This window comes from Leuciscus leuciscus (assembly GCF_965113295.1).
Source record: "Leuciscus leuciscus genome assembly, chromosome: 7".
Lineage (NCBI taxonomy): Eukaryota > Metazoa > Chordata > Actinopteri > Cypriniformes > Leuciscidae > Leuciscus > Leuciscus leuciscus.
This window is the reverse complement of record NC_138731.1, coordinates 21,643,345-21,668,545: the sequence shown is the minus strand read 5'-3', so window position 1 is coordinate 21,668,545 and position 25,201 is coordinate 21,643,345. Positions and strand designations below refer to the sequence as shown.

Below are 25,201 nucleotides of genomic sequence, written 5' to 3'. Positions count from 1 at the left end.
AGGCCTTGGGTCTGAATTTAACACAGGCGTGACCCTCCTCCCCTCTTGGGCTTCAAGCATTCCAAGACGGTGAGGAGACCATGTACCCTCTGAGTCTTTCTGCCCCTGGATGTTCTCCAGAACTGCTGAGCTGCTTATGAGCCGGATCTCCTCTTCCTCCCTCTCATCCTCAGAAATGTTTTGGGTTTTTAATCTTACATTACAATCTTACATACAATACTAGACCAGTCCTTCCCCCCAAACCTGAACTAATGTTTTTGTTTTAGGTGCCCAGCAGAGTATTTTCTCAGTGTGTGTGTGTGTGTGTGTGTGTGTGTTCCTTCTGAGGCTGTTCCCAGTTATGTTTCACAGAGTGTTTCATTTTCACAGAACAAAGGCACATGGGATAAACTGCATCCCTCCTGTTCCCATGTTCTAATGAATGAAATGCTTGTTAAGAGGGGGGAAAAAAACCATCCACCTCCACATCCTTCCCCTCTGTGCCACAAACACAGTTCTTTAATATATACAGTGAGGTCCAAACGTCTGAGACCACATTTAAAATCTAATTTAAAGCTGTAAATAAGCAAAGGTTTGTCATTCGGATACAAATACTATGACATTCCTAAATTCATTAAAAAAATTTTTTTACTAAAATGTTATGATATTAATTATAATATCATAATTATATATATATATATATATATAATTAGAATGAAAACTCTAGAATGAGAAATGTAACAAGTATTTTCATTAGTTTGGATCCCACTGCATTTATAATATAAGATATATTTATAGCAGAAATGTGGGAATACTGTTCGGTGGATATAATTGAGATAATAAGTCAGTCTTTGAATTGTATTTGCCTTTAAAAAATCATTTTAAAGTCAGCAAATTATAATTGTATATATTGTATATCAAATATAAAAACTATTTTTTTAAGTAAAGGCATGCTTTGTGTGTTTGTAATTGTAAGAGGAGAAAAATACTTACAGACTGATTTTAGTGAACATGAGAATAAAAAAATAAAAAAAGACAAAATCAGAAATAGAGGCGAGTGACTGCTTTTTGGATGCGTTGCCAAAGGTCTGATTCTTACATGCAGACAAGGAGAGAGAGACATGCTTGATGTCTCTGACTGTGATAATGAGCTGTCATTAATATCTACCTTCTCCCTGCTGTCCTCCTCTCATTATCATAATTATGCTTGCACTTATTTCTCCCATCCACATTCCCAATACCAGACTTTTTCTTTCTCTCTCTGTAATGATGGTTCCTTTTCCTGAGAGATGCGGTCCACGGTGTCTGATGAGGCCTGGCGTATATGAAAAAAGCTGCTGTCATTTAGCCACATCTAAGTGAGTGTGACTCTGTTTAGAGAACATACACAAACCACACACACACACACACATAAATTGAGAAGATGAGTCAACTCGAACATTTTGGGGCAACTGAAACCGCTGGGAGTGTTATCACGAGGATAGCACAACAACAAGGACACCAGCACGCTGCTAAAAACCAAATGAGAACAGAAAAGATGGCAAAATGACAGCGGTGCTGATTGCAGTGGAAAGAGTTTTATTCCCAATTCAGTCAAAATCCTGATTTGCTGTTCCATTTTAAAATTCCAGTGACTAACAGTAAAATCAGTTAGAATTATGGACTAATCAGACTATTAAAATGTTTGCAGACGCTTAAATAATCTAGCCAACCATTTCACCATCAATATTATGCTTTTCCATTGCAGTCATCCTCACTCTGTGTTTAAACAGCGTGTGCCTGATGTTATTCAAATATCATATTTCTTATAGACGAGTGCATGTGTTGGAACAGCCAATTATATATTTTGCCATGTAATGAATTTGTAATTCAGTTCACGTTTTTTTTTTTACAGAGAAAGGAGGTCCACGTGTGCAGAAAGCCATTCAGAACACAGTCCGGCTGCACTTCTTTAAAGGTCAGGAACACTATTAATACTGTAAAGAAACAGTAATAACCCATGATTCTCCAGGTTCAAAACAAATATGCTAAAAAAAAAAAGAATAAAAAAAAAAGAATAATAATAAAAAAATATTTTATATTTTAAATTATAAATTAAATTATCTGGATGGTTCCAAAGCAGAAATGGTTGGAATAGTGTGTGTGTGTGTGTATGTATACATACACATACACACACTAATGTTCAAATGTTTTGGGCAGTAAGACTTTTCCCCCTTGTTTTGTTTGTTTGAAAGAAATTAATTGTGTACCGAATTGATCAAAATTGACAGTAAAGACATTTATAATGTTACAAAAGATTTCTATTTCAAATAAATGCTGTTTGTTTGACCTTTCTATATTCATCAAATAATCCTAAAAAAACTGTATCAAGGTTTCTAAAAACATATTGAGCAGCACAACACTGATAATGATAAGAAAAGCCTTTTGAACACTATCAGGATCGTGTGACACCGAAGATTGTCACTATATTACTATATTTTTACTATATAAATACTATATTTTTAATCAAATAAATGCATTCCCGATGAACGGAAGAGACTTTCAAAAACATAAAAAAATCTTACCAAACCTAGACATTTGAACAGTATTAATTAATTAAAGCTGCATTCCGTAACTTTTTTGGGTTAAAAATTATCCAAATAAATTTTTTAAGCAAGTACATAACCAGCCAGTGTTCAAAACTATCTGCTTGCCTTAGCTCGATTCAAAACCGTAAGCTTGTAATAATGTTTTTGATTCCAGTGGTACTGGTGGATTTCCGCGGGATATTCGAGCATGTCTTTGCGTCATTACGTCACATCTGTACACATAAAGAAGGAGTCTCGGCTTGTAAGCTATATTGCGTCATTACGTCACATCTGTACACATAAAGAAGGTGTCTCGGCTAGTAGGCTATATTGCGTCATTACGTCACATCTGTACACATAAAGAAGGAGTTTCGGCTAGTAGGCTGTGTTGCATGTGAGGATGTTGGAGGTGGAGAGTTATAGCCTTTTCTCACAGCACTTGATATAATTAAACTTATTAATTTGATGGCGGATCCAGAAAGGTTCAAACAACAATCACCAGTGACAACTGGAGATTCACCCATTGTAAAATGCAAAAGACTTCGTTCGAACTTCGGAGTGGCTATAGAAAAAAAAGAGACTGCAACCGGGCCCGTGCGAAAACAAGGATAAATATCGGAAGGGCATTAAATGTAGTCACACAATGCTGATGTTGTTAACATTAACAATTTTGAGAAGAAAGTATAATTTGCACGATATGATAAGCAATCGTTAGATTTAATCAGTGCGATTTACTGCAATGCTTTTTTCCCTTAGTTGGTCAAAACAAAAGTGGATGGTACTTACTTGAAAATGCTTGAAAATTCTTATGTTGGTCCCAAAAAGTAGAATCTGTGATTCCGAATGACAGTATCCACACCGGCGCGGTGACTGACATATTCTCCTCAAAACATTGGATTCATCCGCGGTGTGCCGTGCCGAGGCACAACCCACGTAAAGTTGATAATTCCACGAATAACTGCAATTGCAGATTTCGAACAGAGATGGCGACAAAGAGGAAAAACTACAGACTGCACCTTTAAAATTTAATTTATTTATTTATTTGCATGTTGCAATTATTTTTCATTGTAAGTCAGTGTTTGAACTGTATTCTGGATACTTATTTACCCTTGAAAAGTTCTTCTGGATCAAACCGTGGCCATAAACACATACGAATTTTGCATGTATACATATATATATAAACATGCCTCTTGTCAGTTGTTGCTCGGGGTCTTTTTTGCCGAACGCTCTTTGGGGATTGACAGGGTGACTCATTGGAATATGTGTCTCTAGAGTGGCAAACTGCTCTTGCATTTATTTTTGGAGCACAGATGCAGAGGCCGTGAACATCAAAGTAGAGCAAGTGTGTATACCCAGCTGTAGCAAGTGTGTGAGTGAGTGTCAGGCAGATGCGCTTTGCAGCAGGGTGCCAGGTTTGCAGCAAGTTGTACTGTCATCATTGGGTTAATGATGCTTCATCAGCTGGTCAGACATGAGATCATTGTTGCCAATGGTGCATGAGAAGACAAACACAATCATATAGTGGAGACATATTCTTCAAAATGGAGTTGAAAAAATAATGACATGACTGTCTGGTATCAGAGAACTGTACATGACACTTCTGAAGTTAACATGGTCACATTCCCATAACCCCAACTACTGATCCTTCTCCACAGCACTAATGATCTTTCCAGAAATACCGATGATCCCGGGTTCCAGATTTTCTAAGTAATAAAACAAAACTTGATCTCTTCACATACTGTATATAATCTTCAAAAGGTGCGAGGCAAGATATGAATTGTTAGCATTGTGCAAACACATGAATCACAATTTCTCATTTCACAATAGACTTTCGCAATAATATTTTGAAATTGAAGCTTTGTTTCTTGTAATTGTGACTTTAGTGCTCATAATGTGACTGCATCTCCTTTATTGCACCCAAATAATCAGGTTATTATTGAATTGATGGCTTAATCGGATTGAAAAGCCTCATGTAAACACCTAATTCGATCTGATTGAGCTCGATGCAAATTAAATTTGATCAGAGGGTGGTGTAGACCTGAAATAATCTGAAGAAGAGGGGAACAAATGAATCATGTAAACACTTGAATCTGACAATTGTCTGATTCAAAATACCTTGCTAACATGTGTTTTATTATTTATGAACATGTGTATGTTATGTTTATTTATGAATTGGTCTGCAGACTGAATATTTACTAAATGTGTTCTTCTGATATATGTAAGCTTTCTTTTTAGAGATCTCATCAAGGCAAAAACGACAGTTATACTTACAGTTGCTCCAGTAACATTTTCGCAGTAGCTTTCTCTAGTTCTGAACACAGTGACTGGACGTTGTATATGTGTGAATGTTTGTTCAGAATACTGCACATGTAAACCAATATGTGAATCACAATGCAACATTTAGGGTTCAGATAAACAACTTTCAGAATGCAAAAACAGAATGGATTTTTTCCGTAAATTAGGAAAATTAGTACATGTAAACATGCCTAATGTGACCGTGTCTCGCACTTGTGACTTTATTTCTAGTAACTGTAAATATGTTCTTCACAGTGTGACTTTATTTCTTCTTTTTTAGGCTACCGTATAATTAACTACTGAGGTAAGATTTGCAAAAGCTAGTGCAGTTCAGAAGTCTGGATTATGAAAAGCTGAATCAGAATTTCCTTGTCTGCTTGCTTGTTCTTACGATTTTGTGGTCCTGACCCTCAGCCAGGCCACCGATGATTAATGTTGTGGTCATAAAGGGAAAGATCCTTTGAAACGTGAATCGCTCATGATGGAATTTACATCTTTGCAAGTTTTTTGAAATATGGTTCAGCTGCTTGAGAAATATTCTACAAAGACTGGAGCCACAAACAGAGTCATAATCAAATAATCAGCCCTATGAGATATGACTAATGTGTCAGCAGTGCAGTCTGTTCCTTGCATTCTTACATCTCGTCTCCAGAATATAAAAAAAAAGATATTTTATAGAGCACAGTTCACAGCTCCCGCATTCACTGTGAATCTGAGCTTTCACCTCTGCTGTTTTTATCTCGTTTCACCTACGCTTATCCATCTCTCCTGCTTCCATTCTGCTGTTTTTTCCCCGCTCTGCTCTCCCAAAGGATCACGTACTGAGCAAGTATTTTCTCATCTCGTTAGAGCAGGAGATAGAGGATAATAATAAGGAGCTAAATAGAAAAATAAGGCATTGGGGAAAGAAAACCAAGTGTGCTTTAATTGGCGTGCGGAGGGGTTTTACAGCTTTCTGGTATCAGTGAACTGTACATGGCTCTTCTGATGTTAACATGGTCATATGACCATAAAGATCTTGCCAGTAATGTAATAAAACAAAGAAGGGTACACTTTATTTTACAGTGTCCTTGTTACATACATGTACTTACCATAGTAATAACAGTATATTATGCATAATTACATGCAATTAACCCTCAACCAAATCCTAATCCTACCCTAACCCTATAGTAAGTACATGTAGTTACTTAATATTACTCAGTACTTAAATATTTAATTAAACTGTAACAATGACACCTTCAAATAAAGTGTAACCCAAAGAAGTTCATATTGGTAACTTTACACAAGTTTGAGCACATGAATATCCAACCCGATCTCAACCCGATTTTACGAGGTTGATAATTCATACGAATTCATACGACCTCACTCGTACAAATTCGTACGATTTTTGCTAAATCGTACATATTTTACGAGTTGCCCAATTCGTATGAATTCGTACTAATGACTTACCCATCTAAACCTACCCATCTCTGCATGGGGTTTAGACAAATCGTACGAGTAAGGTCGAACAAATTTACACGAAATAGTCACCTTTTACTCACTAATTGGTCGTTGTTGGAATTTCAGCTCATATGAATTTTTGTTCCTCATTTCTCATTAAGGTGAGTAAATAGTGACAATTTGACTTTTTTGAGGTACCATCCTATTTAAAATATTAAATATGCATATAGGCCTATGCTTTTTTAGTTATGCTAGTTGATGTTGTTTACACAGGACTGGCCCATGGATAGAGCAATGGAAACAAACAAAGAAGCTCGAAATCATAGTTAGAGCTCATTAATTGGGCAGGCTAAGTGTCTGCATATTCCTTTGTGAGCCCTGTTATATTTACATTTCTGTAACTGACTGCCTTTCTTTTCTCACCAGTCATATCTGTCAGGGTATGCAGTGTTCTCTTTCTCCAGGGGGTCCCTTTAATTAAAACTGTGGATACGAAAACAGGGAGAAAGCGTCCTATTAATCAAACTCAAACAACCTGTGTTCAAAATCCAAAACTATCCCTCTCCCTCCTCTCGTCCTCCGCGCTATTTATTCCTTCGTTTTCTTCTTCTGTCTTTCTCTCTTTGCCCTCCATCTCTCGCCGTCTCTGAGCAGTCAGAAGAGCTTTGAAGGCCACACATTAAGCCGCACACACATACAAATACGAACACACATCCACGCACTGTCAAGCGCCGTGCCATCTGGTTGTATTGGGATTTGACTCTGGGCTCCAGCTGCCACTGTAGAAACTAAAATGAAAGTAATTTGAATTTCTCTGCCCCAAAGGACAGTCACGATGGAGTTTTGAATGTTAACATGGCATTTCAAACACCAGCAGCATGTTTGTGAGTGTCTCTGCCCTCTGGACATTCAACTCATTTAACCAGTCAAGTAAAATTGCCAGGACTGAGGTCGTGTTTTTTAAAGGTGCTCTATGGAAGATTTTTTTGGGGGGAGGGTTCAAAATGTGCAAAAATCAATTATTGAGCAAGTACATAAATAATCACAATGTTTCAACCATTCGAGAGCCAAATCTTACATATTGCACCTTTCAAGTCACCATGAAATTCAAAATTGACACTTCTTATTTTTTGTGAAATGTTTATTATAAGGGATTTATAATTCATTCATATCAAAATAGGGGAGAAAGATAGATGCAATTTCCACTTCGTGCTGACTTTAAGATTGACATTGCATAGTCAATTCTTCCTTTTTCCACTTCAGCATCACCATTCCATAATTCCATGGTCAGGTTAGAGACTTGAACACTGAGCTTGAGTTATTCCAACCAAATATGTTTAACATATTATGTCCAATGAAGCAAAAACAGGACTGATGCTATATCCGCCATAATTACCACCTTAGTTTCTATATAATTTTTCTAGTTAAAATATTATTTTATATTTGACAAACGAAATGCTAGAAAAAACATTTTTATATTATATTCATAAACTGTAAAAAAAAAAAATATGAACGTAGTGTCCGTGACGTCACCCGTAATTTTCTGAAGAGCATTTTTGAAGCCAAAAGTGGGCGGAGCCGGCCGTCCCCATCTTGGCAGCGCATCACCGCGATTTTGGCCACCTATCAAATGGGTCAAACCATAGATATTACCTAAGAAGTTCAAGTAAATGTGCTTGTCACAGTTCTGTTAGTTTGGACTTTTAGTTTGTTTCATCACATGTATCCTGTCTCCATGGTCACGCATCATTATGAGTTAATTTAGTTCAGCTGTGTTTGATTATCTGCACTACTTAAGTTCCTGCTTGTCTGATGTTCATTGTCCGGTCTTGTATGTGTTTGGTTGCGTCTGCACTAGCTGTCTGTAAAGGAAACCTTTCATCTTTGTCTTCGTGCCTTCATCTACAGAGCATGATTTTCTGGATTTTGCAAGGGAAATTTCAGGCTTGCCATCAACAGCTCCCTCGACGACCAGACTCTGACGACCTTGTTCCGAATCGGGGCAATATTCAACCACCCGATCGACCTCCCAGACACCACAGGACTGGACTGGAGGAACACCTTAATTCGGTCTCTGGAGAGCGTTGCGTCCCGGTCCGGAACTAAGCCAGTGCCCAACCAGACACCCAGTGACGGTGAGAGGAGACAGCATGAGCCCACCGCAGATGGAGTATGTGACTCGGCCGGGATGTTGGAGCCCTCATTAAGAGGAGCCATCGAGCCTGACGTCACACCGGAGCCTGAGGGGAGCCCATCAAACGAGGTGTGTGCGCTGGCTGTCCCATCCTGCGCCGAGGGAGTATGTGTGGAAGTCGAGGGTTTGGTTAGGAGCCCCGCCCACCCCCCCCGTCACTGAGAGTGAGTTTCTGGACTATAATTTAGATTTAACCCTTCATCTGCCTGATTATTATATATTCGACTCACTGGTTCCACCCAGCCACCCTCTCCCACCTCCTCTTCTAAATATTCTTGTCAGTTCATCATGTCAGCCTTCTTCCCAGACCTCAGCCACATTTGCTGCCCTGTCCGAGTTGTCTCCCACCAGTCCTGATGTGTGTTCGTTGCCTCCTCTCAGTGACGTGGTTACACCGCGCGAGTTACACTGTGAGCCACCTCCCCCAGGTCATGGGGATCCTGTGGCTCCGCCTCCAGCTTCAGATCATGTCATTCCACCTTGACCTGTCGCCCTGACTCCTCCACTTGCGCTCCCCCCTCCCTCTATGTCTGCTGTGATCATCGAGCATTCGGTTTCGCTGAGCTCCCTCGGACCGCCAACTTCACCCATGTCGGAGATCACGTCACCTTCGCCACGGACCTGCGAGCCGTCAGATGCCCTCCAGCCCTCCACCCCTATAGCTCCAGCTAGCTCCGCCCTCCCTCGGGCTTCGCCTCCGCCCTCCCTCGGGCTTCGCCTCCGCCCTCGGTCGCTCCAACTCCACCTCAGCACTCCAGATCCCTGCGTCCACCTCGGGGGATCGTCACTGCGGCTCCGTCGCGGCCACCTGGGTCTTCTGTGTCACTCCTCTCCATCAGCGCACTGTCTGCACCGTGGGCTCCACCACCCTCGTCTCCGTCGCCTTCGCTCATCCCCAAGGTGGCGTTGAGGGCTTTACCACCATGGCTACTCCCTCCAACGCCACGGCCGTGGTCCACCGTCCTGGCTGTGGCCTGGGTTGTCATCTGACGCTTCCGGCTCAAGGTTCCTCCCTGGACCCCATCACGTCATCACCACCCTGGGTTCTTCTGTCCTGCATCCTCCCTGTCAGCCGTCCTGGCCTATCTCGATCTTCACTGTCATCGCTCCTACTTTATGCTTCCGCTCCTCCGTAAGAGATACGAGACCGGTGCGTTGCGCAGTTGTTGCTCATTATCAATCACGCCACCGGCCTCGCGCCTTGTACATCATGTAGCACTTAAAAGCTACATGATGTTTCTCACTAGTGAGGAGCAGATAAACGTAGTTTTGCTATTACAGTGCCAAACGCTGTTGAGAGACAGACTCAGGTAATTCACACATGCTTAACACCTCCGGTGTGCATTATTTATCTAATAATTCAACGACCCGTCAGCAATTATTCCTTATCATTACCTTCATCTTTTGAACACAAAAGAAGATATTTTGCCCCAATTAACTTTTATGGTATGGACAAAAACACTGAGGGCCCTATTTTAACGATCTGAAACGTAAGTATCAAACGCGAAACGCAAGTAACTTTGTGGGCGGATCTTGGGCGCTGTTGCTATTATACCGGCGTGATAAATGACTCTTGCGCCCGACGCAAATCTAAAATGGGTTGGTCTGAAGTAGCTTCATTATTCATAGGTGTGGTTTGGGCGTAACGTGAGATAAACCAATCACAGCGTCATCTCACATTCCCTTTAAGAGCAGGCGCGCTTGTTCCATGGCGGCTTACTTTTATAACGGCAGATTTGCCAGGCGCGCGCCAGGAACGGTTCACAGCCGAGGAGACCTCGTCTCGTTCTCGTCTCGTCAGGGCCGTAAAAGACAGAGACGTGACATTGTATGGGGTTAAAATTAGCTACAAATTAGCTTCGGTTAAACAGGCGTATGATAATTTGGGTAAATGTGTAAGCTAGATTTATGGCTATTTTTTTACATCTTCATGGACACAACAATGATTTTGTGTGTTAATATTTTTCCTTGTAATAATGTAGCCTATGATTTGCAAAAATGAAAACTGCTGCTTCTGTGTAGATGAGAGAATCAAAGTGTATGCGCGTTGTGCACACGCTACATTATGGCCAAGCATGCGTCCTCAAAATAGCATTTGAATAACATGCGCAACCTTTAGACTAGGTTTTTCCTGGTCAGTGGCGGAATTGTTTTCTAAACCTGCAAAATAGCATCAGGGAACGTTTGCGCCGGAACAGCCTCCTCTTTTCGCTGAACCGCCCCCGGGAGCGCAAGTTCATTCCCTAATTTACCGACGTGCGTCTGTGGAGGGAAAAGTCCACTGTGCGCGGGTGCAAAATAGGAATGATACATGCGTCGGTGTACAAAGTCAATTGTGCTGGGTGCAAGATAGGGCCCTGAGGTTTGAAATGACATAAGGGTGAGTGAATGATGACAGAATAATAATTTTTGGGTGCACTAACCCCTTTAAAGGTAAAGTATGTAGTTTCTCCGGCACTAGTGGCACCTAGCAGAATTTCAAATATAAAGCATATTTTGCAAACGCCCCTTTTGTATGTCTCACCTCCCTAGTGAAAAATACTAAATACTAAAATTTATTTGAAATACATTTATTTTATGCTAAGTGTACTACAAATACATTTACATATGTATGTACTTAATATAAATACCATGCATTTGTACTCATGGTATACTAAATTGGTATACTTAAAGTCTGCTAAATTGGAACAACTAATTCTGTACTTAATACACTTAAGTTATCCAGAAATAATGAAGTTCAACTAAAGATATACTTAAGTATATTTGATTGTGCTAAAGTAAAACTATTGCAAGTATACTTTAGGTACACTTTAAATATCTTGCATTTAAAGATTGGTATTATACAGAGATCATACTATCCTTACTAATAGTGATATTAAAACACATTTTAGGATTCATATTAAAGGGGTCATATAATGGTACATGCACTTTTACAAGTTGATTGTACTGAGTTATTCATACTGAAATGTGTGTTGGCAGTGCCTGTACATTACGGCATGTTTTCTATGTACGACGTTATCAATATAATCCATAATCCCACGTTTATAATGAACAACGCATTATGGTTATTGTGTTACAAACGGTGCACAGAACAGAGGGGCGGGGTGAGCAAAGCTCATTATCATTTAAAGACGCATACACTTAAACGGCGTGCTGAAAACAGAGCTGTTTTTGACCAGGTAAAATGAGTGTTTTCTTACAATACTAATGAGAATTTTTAAATTAAAGTATATTACAAACTTTTAATTTAAACCCTAAAGAATCATATTAGCTTGTACAAAAATGGCATTATATGACCCCTTTAAGAAATGTGCATTGTGCAATAAGAAGCACTCCAAATAAAGTTTAATTATAATATTTATATAACTTTGTCTCAAGCAATATGTCAGTAAATATGTTAAGGTCTAGGTCTACACTGGACACATGAAAACAAACATTATAAACTGGAACATATGTCATTCTGAATGGGTGCATGTTGTATTGAAGTGTCCATTGTAGAGCGTTGCATCGCAATGCCCCAATCGCTTTGAAGTGTTCATGACCTGTTTAATCTTTGAAGGCCTAAATGTTACGAATTTTGGCTTGCACTTCTGTGACTGAAGTGAACATGTAACACTTCAGCCATGGTCCCACACCGACTTTGGCTCCGCCTGCTGCAGTAGCCACACCCCAAACTCTTATTATAGGTTGAGCTGGAAAGAGATTGACAGATCTGAGCGGTCCGCTCTCAGTATTTTGCCTGGGTGGCTCAATGTTTACACTTTTTGGGGAGATAAACCCATGATTGGCAAACTAATAGTAGTCAATGAACAAAAAACTGGGTTAAGATACTTTTTTTAAGAGAATCTTACATACTTAACCTTTAACCCATTTAAGATGAGCGAGAAATAACTAGATTTGGTTCGGGTTAAGACACAGAGACCAACTTGATCAGTATGCAAATTACTCAATCTGGAGTTCAACTAATGTTTCTTTATAAGATGGGTATTGCATTTATTAGTCTTGGATCATTGAGTGGGTTAACATGAGCTCTAAATACAAAGTCATTCTACAAGGTCAAAATCAGACACTTTTGAAATCGCCATCTGCCAAAAAATACATGTGGTAATTCTTATTTACAGGAGGGTCAGGATGAAGTAAATGATCGGAAATTTCAAGTCTTGAACTTTCTAATAAAGTTTCCATTACCACCCTCTGAGCTCTGGACGAGGGTTTACATCAGACGAGTTTATAAAGTCACAGGCCACTGCCTTTAATGGTATGTGAAAATAGAAGATTTGGGTGAATTTGGGGTGACGTTCGGGCCCAGGCCCAGGCTGCGCGGCTCCCTGCGGAGGCCATGACAGTGGATTTGATGTGGGATTGTAGAGTTGTACTAACTCATTTCCCCTCCATGTTCCCCAAGCTCCGCTCCTGGAGTCTTAAAGGAGCCCCATTGTGAGGGGTTGGATGTCACAGCACTCGGAGCACGGAATGCCCGGGTGCTTTACAAAGACGCTCCTGTTCATTCCGACCCCCCTCTTTTCCTCTCTCCCACCTTCCCTCGCGTTCCCCTTCCCTCTCCATGTGCTCAGAGTCGAGGCCTGCACAAATACAGGCTAAGTGATAGATGTGCTCTGTTACATGATCCACAGCACACTCCATCCCCTCTGATTCCAGCAGTACAGCACATTCCCAAAGACAAAGAAAACTTGGGAAAGAGGAAGTTCATATACATCCACACATACACCAAGACCATATGCATGCCCAAAGGACATTTTTGTAGTCGAGTAGAGACTTAATAGACTATGTTTCATTTAAATATACATTGTTTATTAAATGTTTTTTGCTCAAATTGCTTAAAGGGATAGTTCACCCGAAAATGAAAATTGTCATCATTAACTCTCACCCTCATGTCATTCCTTTTTTGATTTTCTTTCTTCTGTGGAACAAAAAAGAAGATATTTAGAGGAAAGTCTCACTGTTTTGGTTTCTTTTATTTTGTCCTTAAAATGGAAGTCAATGCGCACCAAAACTGATTGTTTATATCATTCATTGTAATATTTTCCTTTGCAGACGAATGAAACTTATGGACCGGTAACACGACACCGTTTTCAACAAAAAGCGAAACGGGTTTCAACTTGCAAGTTTTTGAAAATGACATCGTTATTGTCTCTGTGTAAACTACAAAAACGCAAATACATGCGTATTACCTGTTCAGTAGACATGTAGTGTTTCTTTACAAGTTGACATCGCCAAGTACTGGCCTGGCATGCATAATACAACGTTTTTTATCGTTTTCGCGGATCCATGTGAACTGGGATCGTTTTGACATCGTTGTCGTCTGTACGTGAAAAAACGCAAAGGCAAAACCTTTTACAAAGTACATCGTTGTCGTGTAAACGAACCCTCATACACACGTTTGGAGCAACATGAGGGTGAGTAAATGATAACAATGTTAATTTAGAGGTAAACCATTCCTTTATAATGTATCAGAATGGACACAAATGAGAGAATTATTGACATACAGTAAGAGTATTTGATGTATAAAGAAAGTTCTTCAAAAGAAAGTTTGGTTGCACTTTATTTTACAGTGCATGCACTTGCGTGTAATTACAGTGTACTTACCTAACAAAGTACTAGGTAATGTAAGGTAAATACATGGGTTAATGTTAGGTTTATGGGTAGGTTTAGGGTTAGTACCTAGTTATTAACCAGTTATTGTAATTACTAGAAGTACATAGTATGTACATGGGGAACAGGACTGTAAAATAAAGTGCTACCGAAAGTTCATATTGAGATTTCTGACTTTTGATTGCAGCATTGATATCTTGGCAAATCAAAGCACAGTTCAAATCATTGTTTAGATCTCTTCTAAAACTCTAGAGGAGACACATAAGATGTCAAAGGACCTTTATCTGTATTCTGCTTGTATTATTCCCTTTTGTTAGCTTTGGATAAAAAAAAAGTGTCAGCAAAATGAATAAATATGAATGTAAAGAGATTGAATTTCTGATTTGTCTTGCCTATACAATCAAATATAATGTAGCCCTTGAATAAAACCTTATTGAGAAGACATTTTCATATGTGTTTGGCAAGAAGGGCTGTGTTTAATCATTTCAAAATAACTTGGTCAAGATAATGGTGAGAAATACTGCATTGCAGAACTCTGACGTACAGTGCAGAGACTATTGGTGCCATTAATCAAGTTAATCCCACCAAACTGAGGTGAACCACTAGACACCAAACAAGAGAGCAAAAACACCCTCTGTTTGATGGTTAATGTAATCGCTATGCTGCCCTATCAATGTGACAGCAGGAGACACAAGAGGTCGGTTTTCTGTAATTTCTCTGTGGTTATCCTCGACTTGAACTTTTGTTTACTTACTCTGGATTTTTCTGTCTATACCGAGGGCTCTAAAATTTGTACACATGCCAATGTTGTGGAGTCACTTATAAACAACTATATACACCAGAAAAGCATTTGCACAGTCCTTCTGTTTCCATGGATCAGGTGTGAAACCACTGGAGGAATTTGTGTATCATTCATGGTTGAATATGAAATAGCATTTGCAGGACAGTTTACTTCAGCATATCAGTGTGAAATGGGACAAAATGTGATGTGGAACTTACTTTTGCTATTATCATTGTGAAAATGGCCACTACAGAATGATTCAAATGACATCAGCTGCAGAAGAAGCCATTCTTTTTTTATGAAAGACTATGGCAACAAATATTTAGATCTTTTATAATAGCATGCACCGATAAATTGTGCACAATATGTATAGTATAAGTATTAAGAAATATTTAGATTTTTTATGTTGACTAACATATATATATATATATATATATATATATATATATATATATATATATATATATATATATATATATATATTTAATGTGCAGCATGATTCAGAGGGAAGCGGCGCTGTTCATTTACATGCGTGCAGCTTATGATCTGGAGTTCAAGCAAATGCTGGAAAACTCATTTATGATTCAGCAAATGATTTAGTTTGCTAACTATTTTTTCTGCACCACATTTTCCACAGTTTCCAACACACAAATATTCTCTTATTAATATTCACACACTTGTTCACACATACCGTCCAGCCACACTCACAAACATCTAAATACTTAAACAGTCTCTTATTTACACAGTCACTCGGTATGTCAACTTTTCCATCGAATGGCCAGCCGGCCTCATTCAGTGAGAGGTGGTCAGTCTGAACTTAATTCAGATCATGTGGGCAGAAGGAGTGAGTGATATATACAGAGACAGGCAGTGAAAGACAGAAGAGAGCTCAACTCTAACCCTTGAAAGCAATCGGTTCAGTTTTCTTTTTTTGGATGATATCCTGAGCCCTCTGTGTTTGTTTGTCTGAGAGCATTAGAGTGCTGGTTTGTTTGTGTGTGTCAGAGAGGTGTAAAGTCTTCTCCTCCCTCTGCTCAGCTGGACAGGAACTCTGAGGCGTCTACACCAGGACTCCAGCTGTACAGCCCAAACGCCCTCGTATCATTCACACACACTCCATTTTACCTTTGCACGATCTGTATGAAATATACACAGGGTGTCTTATGTTGAGGGAAAACACAGGCCAGACGCTATTTACAGAATCATTATTGTTAAATGTTTGATTACGGCCCCTCTGGACATAAGCCGTGCATTTTTTTTTTTTTTTGTGTGTGTGTGTTTATATGAGCATCAGAGAATGTTTGGACTTTTTTTGTATCCATTGATTTTCTGATGTAAATCTGTAGGCAACAATTTTCACACATGTGCAATGAATGGCAAATCCTCTGTAGCTCAGAGAAACAAGGAATAGCTTTCGCAACACATTCAAAGGATTAGTTAATCCAAAAACAACTTGAGCTTGTGTTTGCCATACTGTGGAAGTGGATGATGATTTACACAGACAAGCTCCAAACAGAACCAAACGCACTATAGGTTGTCCTCATTTGCAGTCGATTTTTTGGTCAAGTGACATGCAGGAACATGTTTGTTGAAATTAATGTCTAAAAGGCACAATTTTTGAATTGAACTTACATTTCGGTATATGACACATAACAAAGCTTCAGAAGAATTTAAATATAACATAAATATACAAACTTGTATGATTATTTTTTGGACTTAAAAAAAAAAATGTTTTACAGCTTGGCTGCATAAATACTTTTATTCTTTGGAAAAGAGCAACTTGAACATTCTGCCTAATGTTTATTTTTTTATGTTTCACAGAAGGAAGAAAATAATACAGGGTGAGAATGACATGGTGAGTAAATTATAAGTATTTATCTTCTGTAATGTGACAATGTATTTAATTACATTGTCACATAATGTGATTTTGGGATTTGATTAAATGGGAAGGGGTGAAGCACATTAAGCAATTACCTTATTACTTAAAACTTTGGCTTCTCTGTCGCCATCTGTGGTTGAAACATAAAACTGCAAGTTACTTGCAAAGTTTTTTTTAAACTTCAGTTGTGCTTTCGCACTGCTTTTCAGCGAGAATGATTCAGATAGTTTTGCTGCCTGTTGTCACCATATCAGAGCAGATCTGTCATTCAACAGAATGAGACCCACTGACAATAAGGAAGTCCTTACAGCTAGAATAGAACAAGAATGAATGTAAACGTAAGCCTGAAATTTCCCTCCAAATCTGGACTGACCACCTAAAATATAAATTGAATGCAGTAACAGCCCTGAATTAGTTTTGTTGTTGTTGTTGTTGTTGTTGTTGTTTTTGTTGTTAGCATTTAGGTCATTTTTACCTAAACTAAAAGAAAATCATTTGAAGTACAGCTTTAATATTATTTTTATCTGTCAAACCTGCCTTAATTACAAGAAAAAAAATCATTTTGGAGGTATATAAAGTAGGACCTACTTTCTTTTCATTAAAATTTTAGCTACATTTGTGAATGTACAGTAATGTAATGAAAGATTGCATATGTAATGAAAGATTTTTTATCTTTTGAATAACATGCACTGTTGGTATTATTTAATGGACCAGGGCTAGCATTAAAGCTACACTGTGTGATATTTTCCCCCATCTAGCGGTGAAATTGTATGTGACTACCCAGTGAATATTAGTTTCTGTTCCTTTCAATTTTAACTCCTACGGTGGCCGTATTATTCCAATATTATCATGGCTTCCAGTTCGACTTCGTCCAATTGCGCCTTTAAAACTATCACCTGTGATCCGTCGCAGCACAGATTTATGTTACAAGGTAAACAATACTTTTTCACCATTGACGTGAGGAAAAGTAACGCAAGTTATACTAGAGGTCGTTTTGGCGTTATGCACAACCATGCTATGGTTAGACAAGCAACTATAAAACTTCGAATTTACACAAATAGGCTGAATTACCTGTCGAGAAGAAAGCAGGCAACTTCGGCGTCCGTTTTAAAATCTGTGCTCCTCATGAGCTCTTCTGTGCTCCTCATGAGCCCTCATGAGATCTGGGAAAAGTAACTCCAATATTGACTTTGGTCTTGCTGATTTGCCTGTCGCGTTGACGTTTTAATTCTCTCTTTCGCTTCCTTGGCGACTCTGCTTCATGTCCTCGAGAATAGGCGTGATCCTCCATCAGCAATCTTTCAAATCTGCCGGCAGTCGCGAGTAATCTCCCCCTCGCATTCGTCTGTGTCACTGAGTGTAAAGTGCGAAAGGCGAAGCTTGAATTTACAGGTATGTCCCTCTTTGGCTAATGTAGTTTCAAGATGGAGGGGCAACATGGCGACCGGCATTCGAACCCCTCACCCGTATGTACTTTCAATGGCAGATTGTAAACTTTCAAGAATACTTTATTACTTAAAAGAAGTAAATATACATTAATGAGCACATATATTTTTGAAAGATCTAAGTGTTTTTTGCTAAGAACTAAAAAAATTACACAGTGTAGCTTTAATTAACATTGACAATTTGTATCTAACGTTAACAATGAATATTAAATACTGTAACAAAAAAATATTTCTCAGAACATCAAGTAACATTTTTGTACCTTAAAATGATGTTTCCAAAATGGTTTCAGTGGTTCATCAAGTCATAACAGGGTGAAAGGCACTTCTGGATTCGCTTTGCAGCCCTATATCTGCTATAACCACACTATGCAAGTTTGCCAAACCGGGTCGCGTTTCTGTAGTTCGAATGAGACATAAGAAAACTACAAATTTGACTTGCTTTACGTCAAGCGTTACAATAGTCATTATTTAGTTTTTCTTCGTTTCTGATGTCGCAATACATCATACTTTCATGAAATCATGCAACATTCTCTACCTTGTCTGTGGACATCGTTCATTCAAAGCCGGTGCTGGATAAACAGCGAGCGTGCGTGCGACAGTAGGCTACGGGCGGCGAAATTATTTACGACAGCGGTAATGGACAATTCCGCTTCCAACCTGTAGGGCGACCGAAGAGGAAAAGTTCCATAGTGTTGCTTTAATAGGACCTTATTGTAAAGTTAATGATTTGTACAATGTTTGTTGGTGTACATTTATTTCTGTACAGCATGCCATGTATTTTCTCTTCTTGCCATCTCACACGCTTCACATTCCCAAGACCAGCTGTGGGTAACACAACTTCCTGTCTTGTGTGCTGAACGGTTTCTGTCCTCCCTGGCTCCTCGCCACACACTCCGACATCTCTTTGACCTGATGTTAATACTCATACTATATGATTACAGACACACTCCTCACGACCCCAAACACAAATGCTGTTAGTTTGTGTTTAAGAAACCTTTGAGACAGTCAAAGCTCTTTACGAAGCGGCTGAAAGGATGAGAGGAGCATTGAGCTTCACTATTCGCTCAATCATACTTGAGCTATAAAAATAAACTCCTCTGATATCTTCTCCCACAAGACTGGAAGGATTCTTGAGGGGATTCAGATTTGATATCTAACTACATAGAGCAGACAAACTTCTAGCATGCAGCTATAGCTATAGTTCGTGGCAACATCTGCATGACTAAATGAATGTGTAGTGTTTTTCTTTCCTAAGCTTCTGTATTTTCAATCAGTTTTAATTTCAGTCCTCCAATTTCCAGTGACGAACTTTGAACTGTTCAATGTTTGGTCTGTTTTTGAAAGAGTGTAATTACAATTTGATGAATTTCATTTCAACAGGATATCATTATATGTCAAACCCAGTTGTTCTTCATTCACCTCTCCTCCAGAAACATCATCTGCTCATTTGGCAATTGTGATGTCATGGCGAATAAAATGGAAAGCATGTCTGGCCCAGATCGAGCCTACGGTAAGTGAGAAAACGCAGGGGCAAGATACGGACAGGCGTATACAGTATGTGTGCGCACTGTTTCGGAGGTTTGCGTGCCAAGTGAATGCTCTGTGGTATCCAGAGTCCATGCATTTTTACAGGGCAAGCAAGTTTGAAATGGCGGATGTGTGAACTGGCATGCAATGAGAACAAAACGCCTGTATAAAATTACACACATGCTTGTGGCTGTGCCGAGATCCTCCGCAGCCTTGCCAGGCACTCTATAAGAGACGGAGCACAGAGAGGCTAGTGTGTGTGCGGGTCAGGTTTTACAAGTCAGGACCAACATGTACAGTAAACCTGAAATCATCTACATTGTGTAGACACGAGGAAAGCAGCTTTTTATGCCAAATCTAAACGCATAAAGGTAAATATTATAAAATTGGATATAATATTTGTGATTTGGAGTGTTATGTGGTGATATGGAGGATTTGAATCTGCAAGGTTTTGTACAATTTATATAGTAGCAGTTTATATAACAAGCCTAATTACTATTTGGTGATGTGTATTCCTTCCTCTGTTAAATGACGCATATAAATGACAGGGTTTAAGACTTTGGTTGTATCACCCACACCCACCCTTAAGCAGTTTAACTGAAAAGTTAATGGAAAGTCATGGCATAATACTTATACATAATACATAGAACTAGATAATACAAAATATATTTAGTCCCCGACTCTCCTATTGTGCAAACCAAAGGTAACTGTGGCAATGAATGAAAAACTTGCTGGCTTTACACTCAAAATACAATGTCAGTAATGAAGTAAATGTTACTACTTTGAAATTTGATTGATTTTATTTTATTTATAAAAGCAGTATGACATTTGCATTGTGTTGTTGGTCTGAATTTCAGCATAGCTATTATTATATTGTACAAACACGTCATACTGGACAAATGCATCATTTCTGTCCTGTCTCCTGCAAACACACACTCGTAGTCTACTAAAAAAAAAGGACACATTTATAAATCATATGCTTGTTTTCATCATGTGTATATTTTGAACAATGCAAGACCTGTCATATTCATGACTTAACATTTGAAATCTTGTCATCAATTATTGAGAAAGGCTGTATATTCTCTCTGTGCTCTCAGTGTTTTTTCCTTTGTGTACTCCTGTAGGTGTTTCATTATATATGGATGTACAGTCGACTTACACCCATCCTCTGTGGTTGCAGCAACAGTAAAACACGAGGCAGGGATCTGGCGAGAGAAAACAGTGAAATCAGTCCTTGTTTTTCCTCTACCGTTAAGAAAAACATAAGCATATGCATGGTAAGAGGAGGAATGAGACAGAAACATCCACCCTAAGCTGATCTGAAAAGTCCCTGTATTGTTGAGCGTTCTTCTTGTCAACACCTAGAATTGTAAACAGCAGAAAAGCATACTGTATGATTAATGTGTTGTGCTCACACATAGCAACGTAAATGACAGATTTGAGAGTGACAGAAAGGCACAGAGAAAGAGAACAAGCTAACACAAGTTCTCTAAACTTGAAACCAAAGAGAAAACATTGCTTTACTACCAGCATGCTTTCCTTTCAACAACAGATAAATGGACATCTGTATTAGTGTACTGAGCTTGAGTTGAACTGTAACGTAATCTCACTGTATATATATATATAGTATTCCACTGGTGCACAGCAGGGGGCTCAATCACAGCTCCCTCCTGAAACTGACCTCTGCAACTGCTCAGTGTACCAGTGGTCACGTGTATTCTGCCCTCTCCTGTTGAACTGCACAATTACACATTTTTGAATGCTTTCACTATAGCAGTAGGCTATTAATTCATATCACAATTCAAAAGTTTTGCATAAAGTGCAAAGAGGCAAATTATTTTTATGATGTCATGTTGACATGACATGCATGAAGACATGTTTGAGCTTCCGTTTACCTTAGATGTGCTTTATGTTTAGGCTACATAAAGACCAAATTTATATCTGCTATATGTAAAGTGATCGTGTCTTTTTAGAAGACTTGAACTAAACTGTTTGATTCATATTTTATTTTACGATGTCTTAATGAACGTTTTGAAAATGTTAATTAGATATAGGCCGAGCCTACTTTTCAATCAGTGTCAGCTCCACGAGCGGGCCCTGGGGGTCATAAAGTCAGAAAGGTTTGACATTAGGGAAAGTAAATGAAAGATGACGGGGTAAACTATCCCTTTAAAGTCAACAGGAAAATCAAAATGTACAATTCTTATTTTTATTTATTTTTATGCTTCTATAATGTGATGTAATCCTGCTCTATTAACTCCGTCTCTGTTATTCAAACGTCAACATGTTCTTCCTGAACATGTTGCTCACTGTGGAGTCCATCAGCAGTTGTGGGCGGGGTCTGTGCAAAGTGATGTCACATTGCATAGAAACTGCGTACGGCTTATTTTGAGACCTTGCTTATGATTTATGGGGATTAAAAAAAAGAGGAGTGGGTGGACTTTTACCATTATGGGTGGTTGTGTACACACACTGCCAACACAAATTTGTGTGAAAATGAATTTTGCATAATATAGGTCCCCTTTAATAATTGTAATTATTAACTCAAATTTCTTCTCTACTTTTATTGGTTCCTCCCCTGAATTGCATGTATGCTCAATCTCATTGTTTGTTGTATTTATTTTCTAGTATCTATTGAATCTCTGTATGAAGTGGGAAATAAACTGGGATCAGGATACTTTGGCAGCGTCTATGTAGGAACTCGGAAATCTGATGGCCAAAAGGTACATTGCTCTTACTGCTTCCACCAGACTTTTTGCCCCTTATTACCTTCTGTCTTTCAGTCTTTTGAGAACTGTGAGTCCTGACATTAAAATCAATCTCCACAGTTTTGATGAAGACTGTCATGTACACAAACTCTTAAGGGTATATGTGCTATGTCAGATAGTTTAATATGATGAGTTTACCTTCATTTTTCAGGTTGCCATCAAATTTATTGTGATGGAGCAGAGGGATAAGCTTGTTGTCTTTGTAAGTTGACAAGACTTTATTCTTTATGAAATTCTTTATTTAGAATTGTTTTATGAAAGTTACATTTGGTAATTGATAAATCTGCAGTATAAGATATAACTGAAATTGATAATCAAAGTCTATAAGCATTAGTTGTGATTAGACCGTGTAAAGTGCACTGCTTTTAATTTCCCTTACGCAGAGCCAACAACCCTTTTGTCAATCTCTTTTGTTTAGCCAGGGTATTGCAAACCTCAGAGTCTAGAGGTAGCCATGATGTTGTTAGTCCAAAAACTTCCAATCAGTGACTGTCATACAATTATATGACTGGTTTGTTGAGGCAGATCAATGCATCCTAGTAATGGAATATCCAGATCCCTGTGTTACATTACTTGATTTCATCGTACAAAATGGAGGTCAGGCCACTGAAACAGTAGCGAAAGAAATAATGCGGCAAGTTGCCACACAACACTGCACAGATCGTGGTGTCTTACATTTAAAAAATAGGCAGCAGTCATTCTGTCTTCAGGAAAAGTCAGCCCAGAAGATAAACGTGAGTTTGGCTTTTTGAATACAATTCACTGAGGACTTGTACAAATGAAATTTAAATAAGGGATGTTTGCTAAACAGTGGAAATTTATTGTTTACAGGAATAGATGAATTTGCTCCAAAGTTGGTGAAGAAAAAGTCTTGTGGTACCATTAACAGTGTATAGGCGATGTGCTCAAAGTGCTGGTGAAAGGCATTGATGTAAGGTAAGGTAAAGTTTGCCTGTCCAATGGTGAGACCATTAACAAGAACAAAATTCAAATTACATTGGTTAAAAAAACTCATACAACTAACTTTCCAAGAAGACGACGCAAGTGAAAGTAAAATTATTAGTGTATTATTTTAAATCAAGATGACAATTGAGCACAATGTTAAACATTGGGGAATGAAAATGATTTGTTTACAGATGTCACAATAACAACAACAAATGCAATGTCATGTTTACATTAACTACATAACCCAAAATCAGTTTTTGAGTGTCACATGGACATGACTAATATGCTCTCTTCGGAATACATTTACAGAATGCCAGGATCTTATTAGAAAATGTCAGGGAGATGCAAAGTCATGGACCACCTTACAGCACATCTTGGAACATGACTGGTTCAAAACTTGACATTTACATGAGAATTATTTTTATAGCAGCAGATAAAAATAGTTAAAATTTAGTTTTAATTAAAAAAATTTCAATTGTGAAATTAAATTGTAAAAAAAATTTTTTTTTTACATTTTAAAAAATAATGTATTGACCGGCAAGGAAAGATATTGTAAGAAGTACTGTTTCTTTTTTCAATGATATTCCACAGAAAAACATAATTTTCAGTGTTGTGCATTTTGCTTGAGACGGGTTCGTGTTTAAGAGCCGCTAACAAAGTAATCTTTATAATGTTCTCTCTCCTAAACTGTAAGCTAGTGCACGTCAGCATTATGTCTAAAGACTCAAGTAAAACTTAAGCTTATTGATGCAGCTCAGTCAGTCTGTCTGCTATTTTATCCCAACTGTTACTCCTGATCGGAGGCTTCCATAAATATTTTAAGTAACACTTAAGCTAAGTGTAATGGTGCAAAAATATTTAGTGCGTAAGTTGTAACTTAGTGCCCATTTACGTCAAAACTAAGCTAAGTTGTTACTTACGCACAGTTTGTGCAACCTGCCCCTGAGCTTCAAGAAAATGTATTGGACTGGAGTAGACTAAAGCAGGGGTGGCCAACTCTGGCCCTCAAGATCCACTTACCTGCAGAAATACGCCTGAACACGCAAATCAAGCAGTGGTTCTCAATTCCAGTCCTGATGCTCCACTGATCCAAAAAAAGAAAAAGAAAAGATTAGAAACAGGTGATTGGCTAAGCTCAAAAGAGAGAGAGAGAGACAGAGAGAGAGAGAGAGAGAGAGAGAGAGAGAATAAGGACCACAAAAACAGTGGAGTGGCTTTCAAATCATACATTTTTAATAAAAAACTAATTCTAGTGAGCCATGATTTAAAAAAATTAAATATATATATTTGTTCCAGTCTGCACAATTTCAAATGACCCCACTTCCAACATTCTGTCACAACAGTTTACATTTTAGAATGCTAATTTATAATCTCATGTTCTGTTTTTATTTTGAAAATAATTATATTTATTATAAGTATTATATTATATTTATAATTTTTATTCAAATTTCATTCAAACATGTTGAGCTGATTTCTGGACCAATGTGATTTCACTTTGGGTGTGGTTAAGAGTTAGAATTTCTAGTGTCTGGTTTGGACATGATGTAAATGCATTTATGGAACCTTTTTAAAGTATTTCTACCATATAATATATACAACACTATCTCACAACCAATTCGTACAAGTGCTAAAAGCTGGCTAATTCATACGATTTGTCTAAACCCCAGTGATGGGTAGGTTTAGGGGTGGGGTGAGGGGTTTGTACAAATTTGGCAACTCGTAAAATATGTACGATTTAGCAAAATTCGTTCGAATTGCTGTGAGATCA

The 25,201-nt window shown here is 38.4% G+C and overlaps 1 protein-coding gene across 1 annotated transcript; it reads left to right on the top strand.

Annotated features, from left to right (window-relative positions):
• The first annotated feature begins 1,902 nt into the window (after window positions 1-1,902).
• On the top strand, window positions 1,903-23,953 carry LOC309503715 (serine/threonine-protein kinase pim-2-like). Its single transcript, XM_082176489.1, has 9 exons — window positions 1,903-1,936; window positions 16,691-16,724; window positions 19,574-19,703; window positions 20,845-20,997; window positions 22,349-22,443; window positions 22,640-22,690; window positions 23,177-23,222; window positions 23,320-23,450; window positions 23,743-23,953. The coding sequence occupies exons 4-8, from the start codon at window positions 20,991-20,993 to the stop codon at window positions 23,382-23,384; spliced, it is 264 nt and encodes an 87-aa protein (XP_082032615.1). The 5' UTR covers window positions 1,903-1,936; window positions 16,691-16,724; window positions 19,574-19,703; window positions 20,845-20,990; the 3' UTR covers window positions 23,385-23,450; window positions 23,743-23,953.
• The last annotated feature ends 1,248 nt before the right edge of the window (window positions 23,954-25,201 follow it).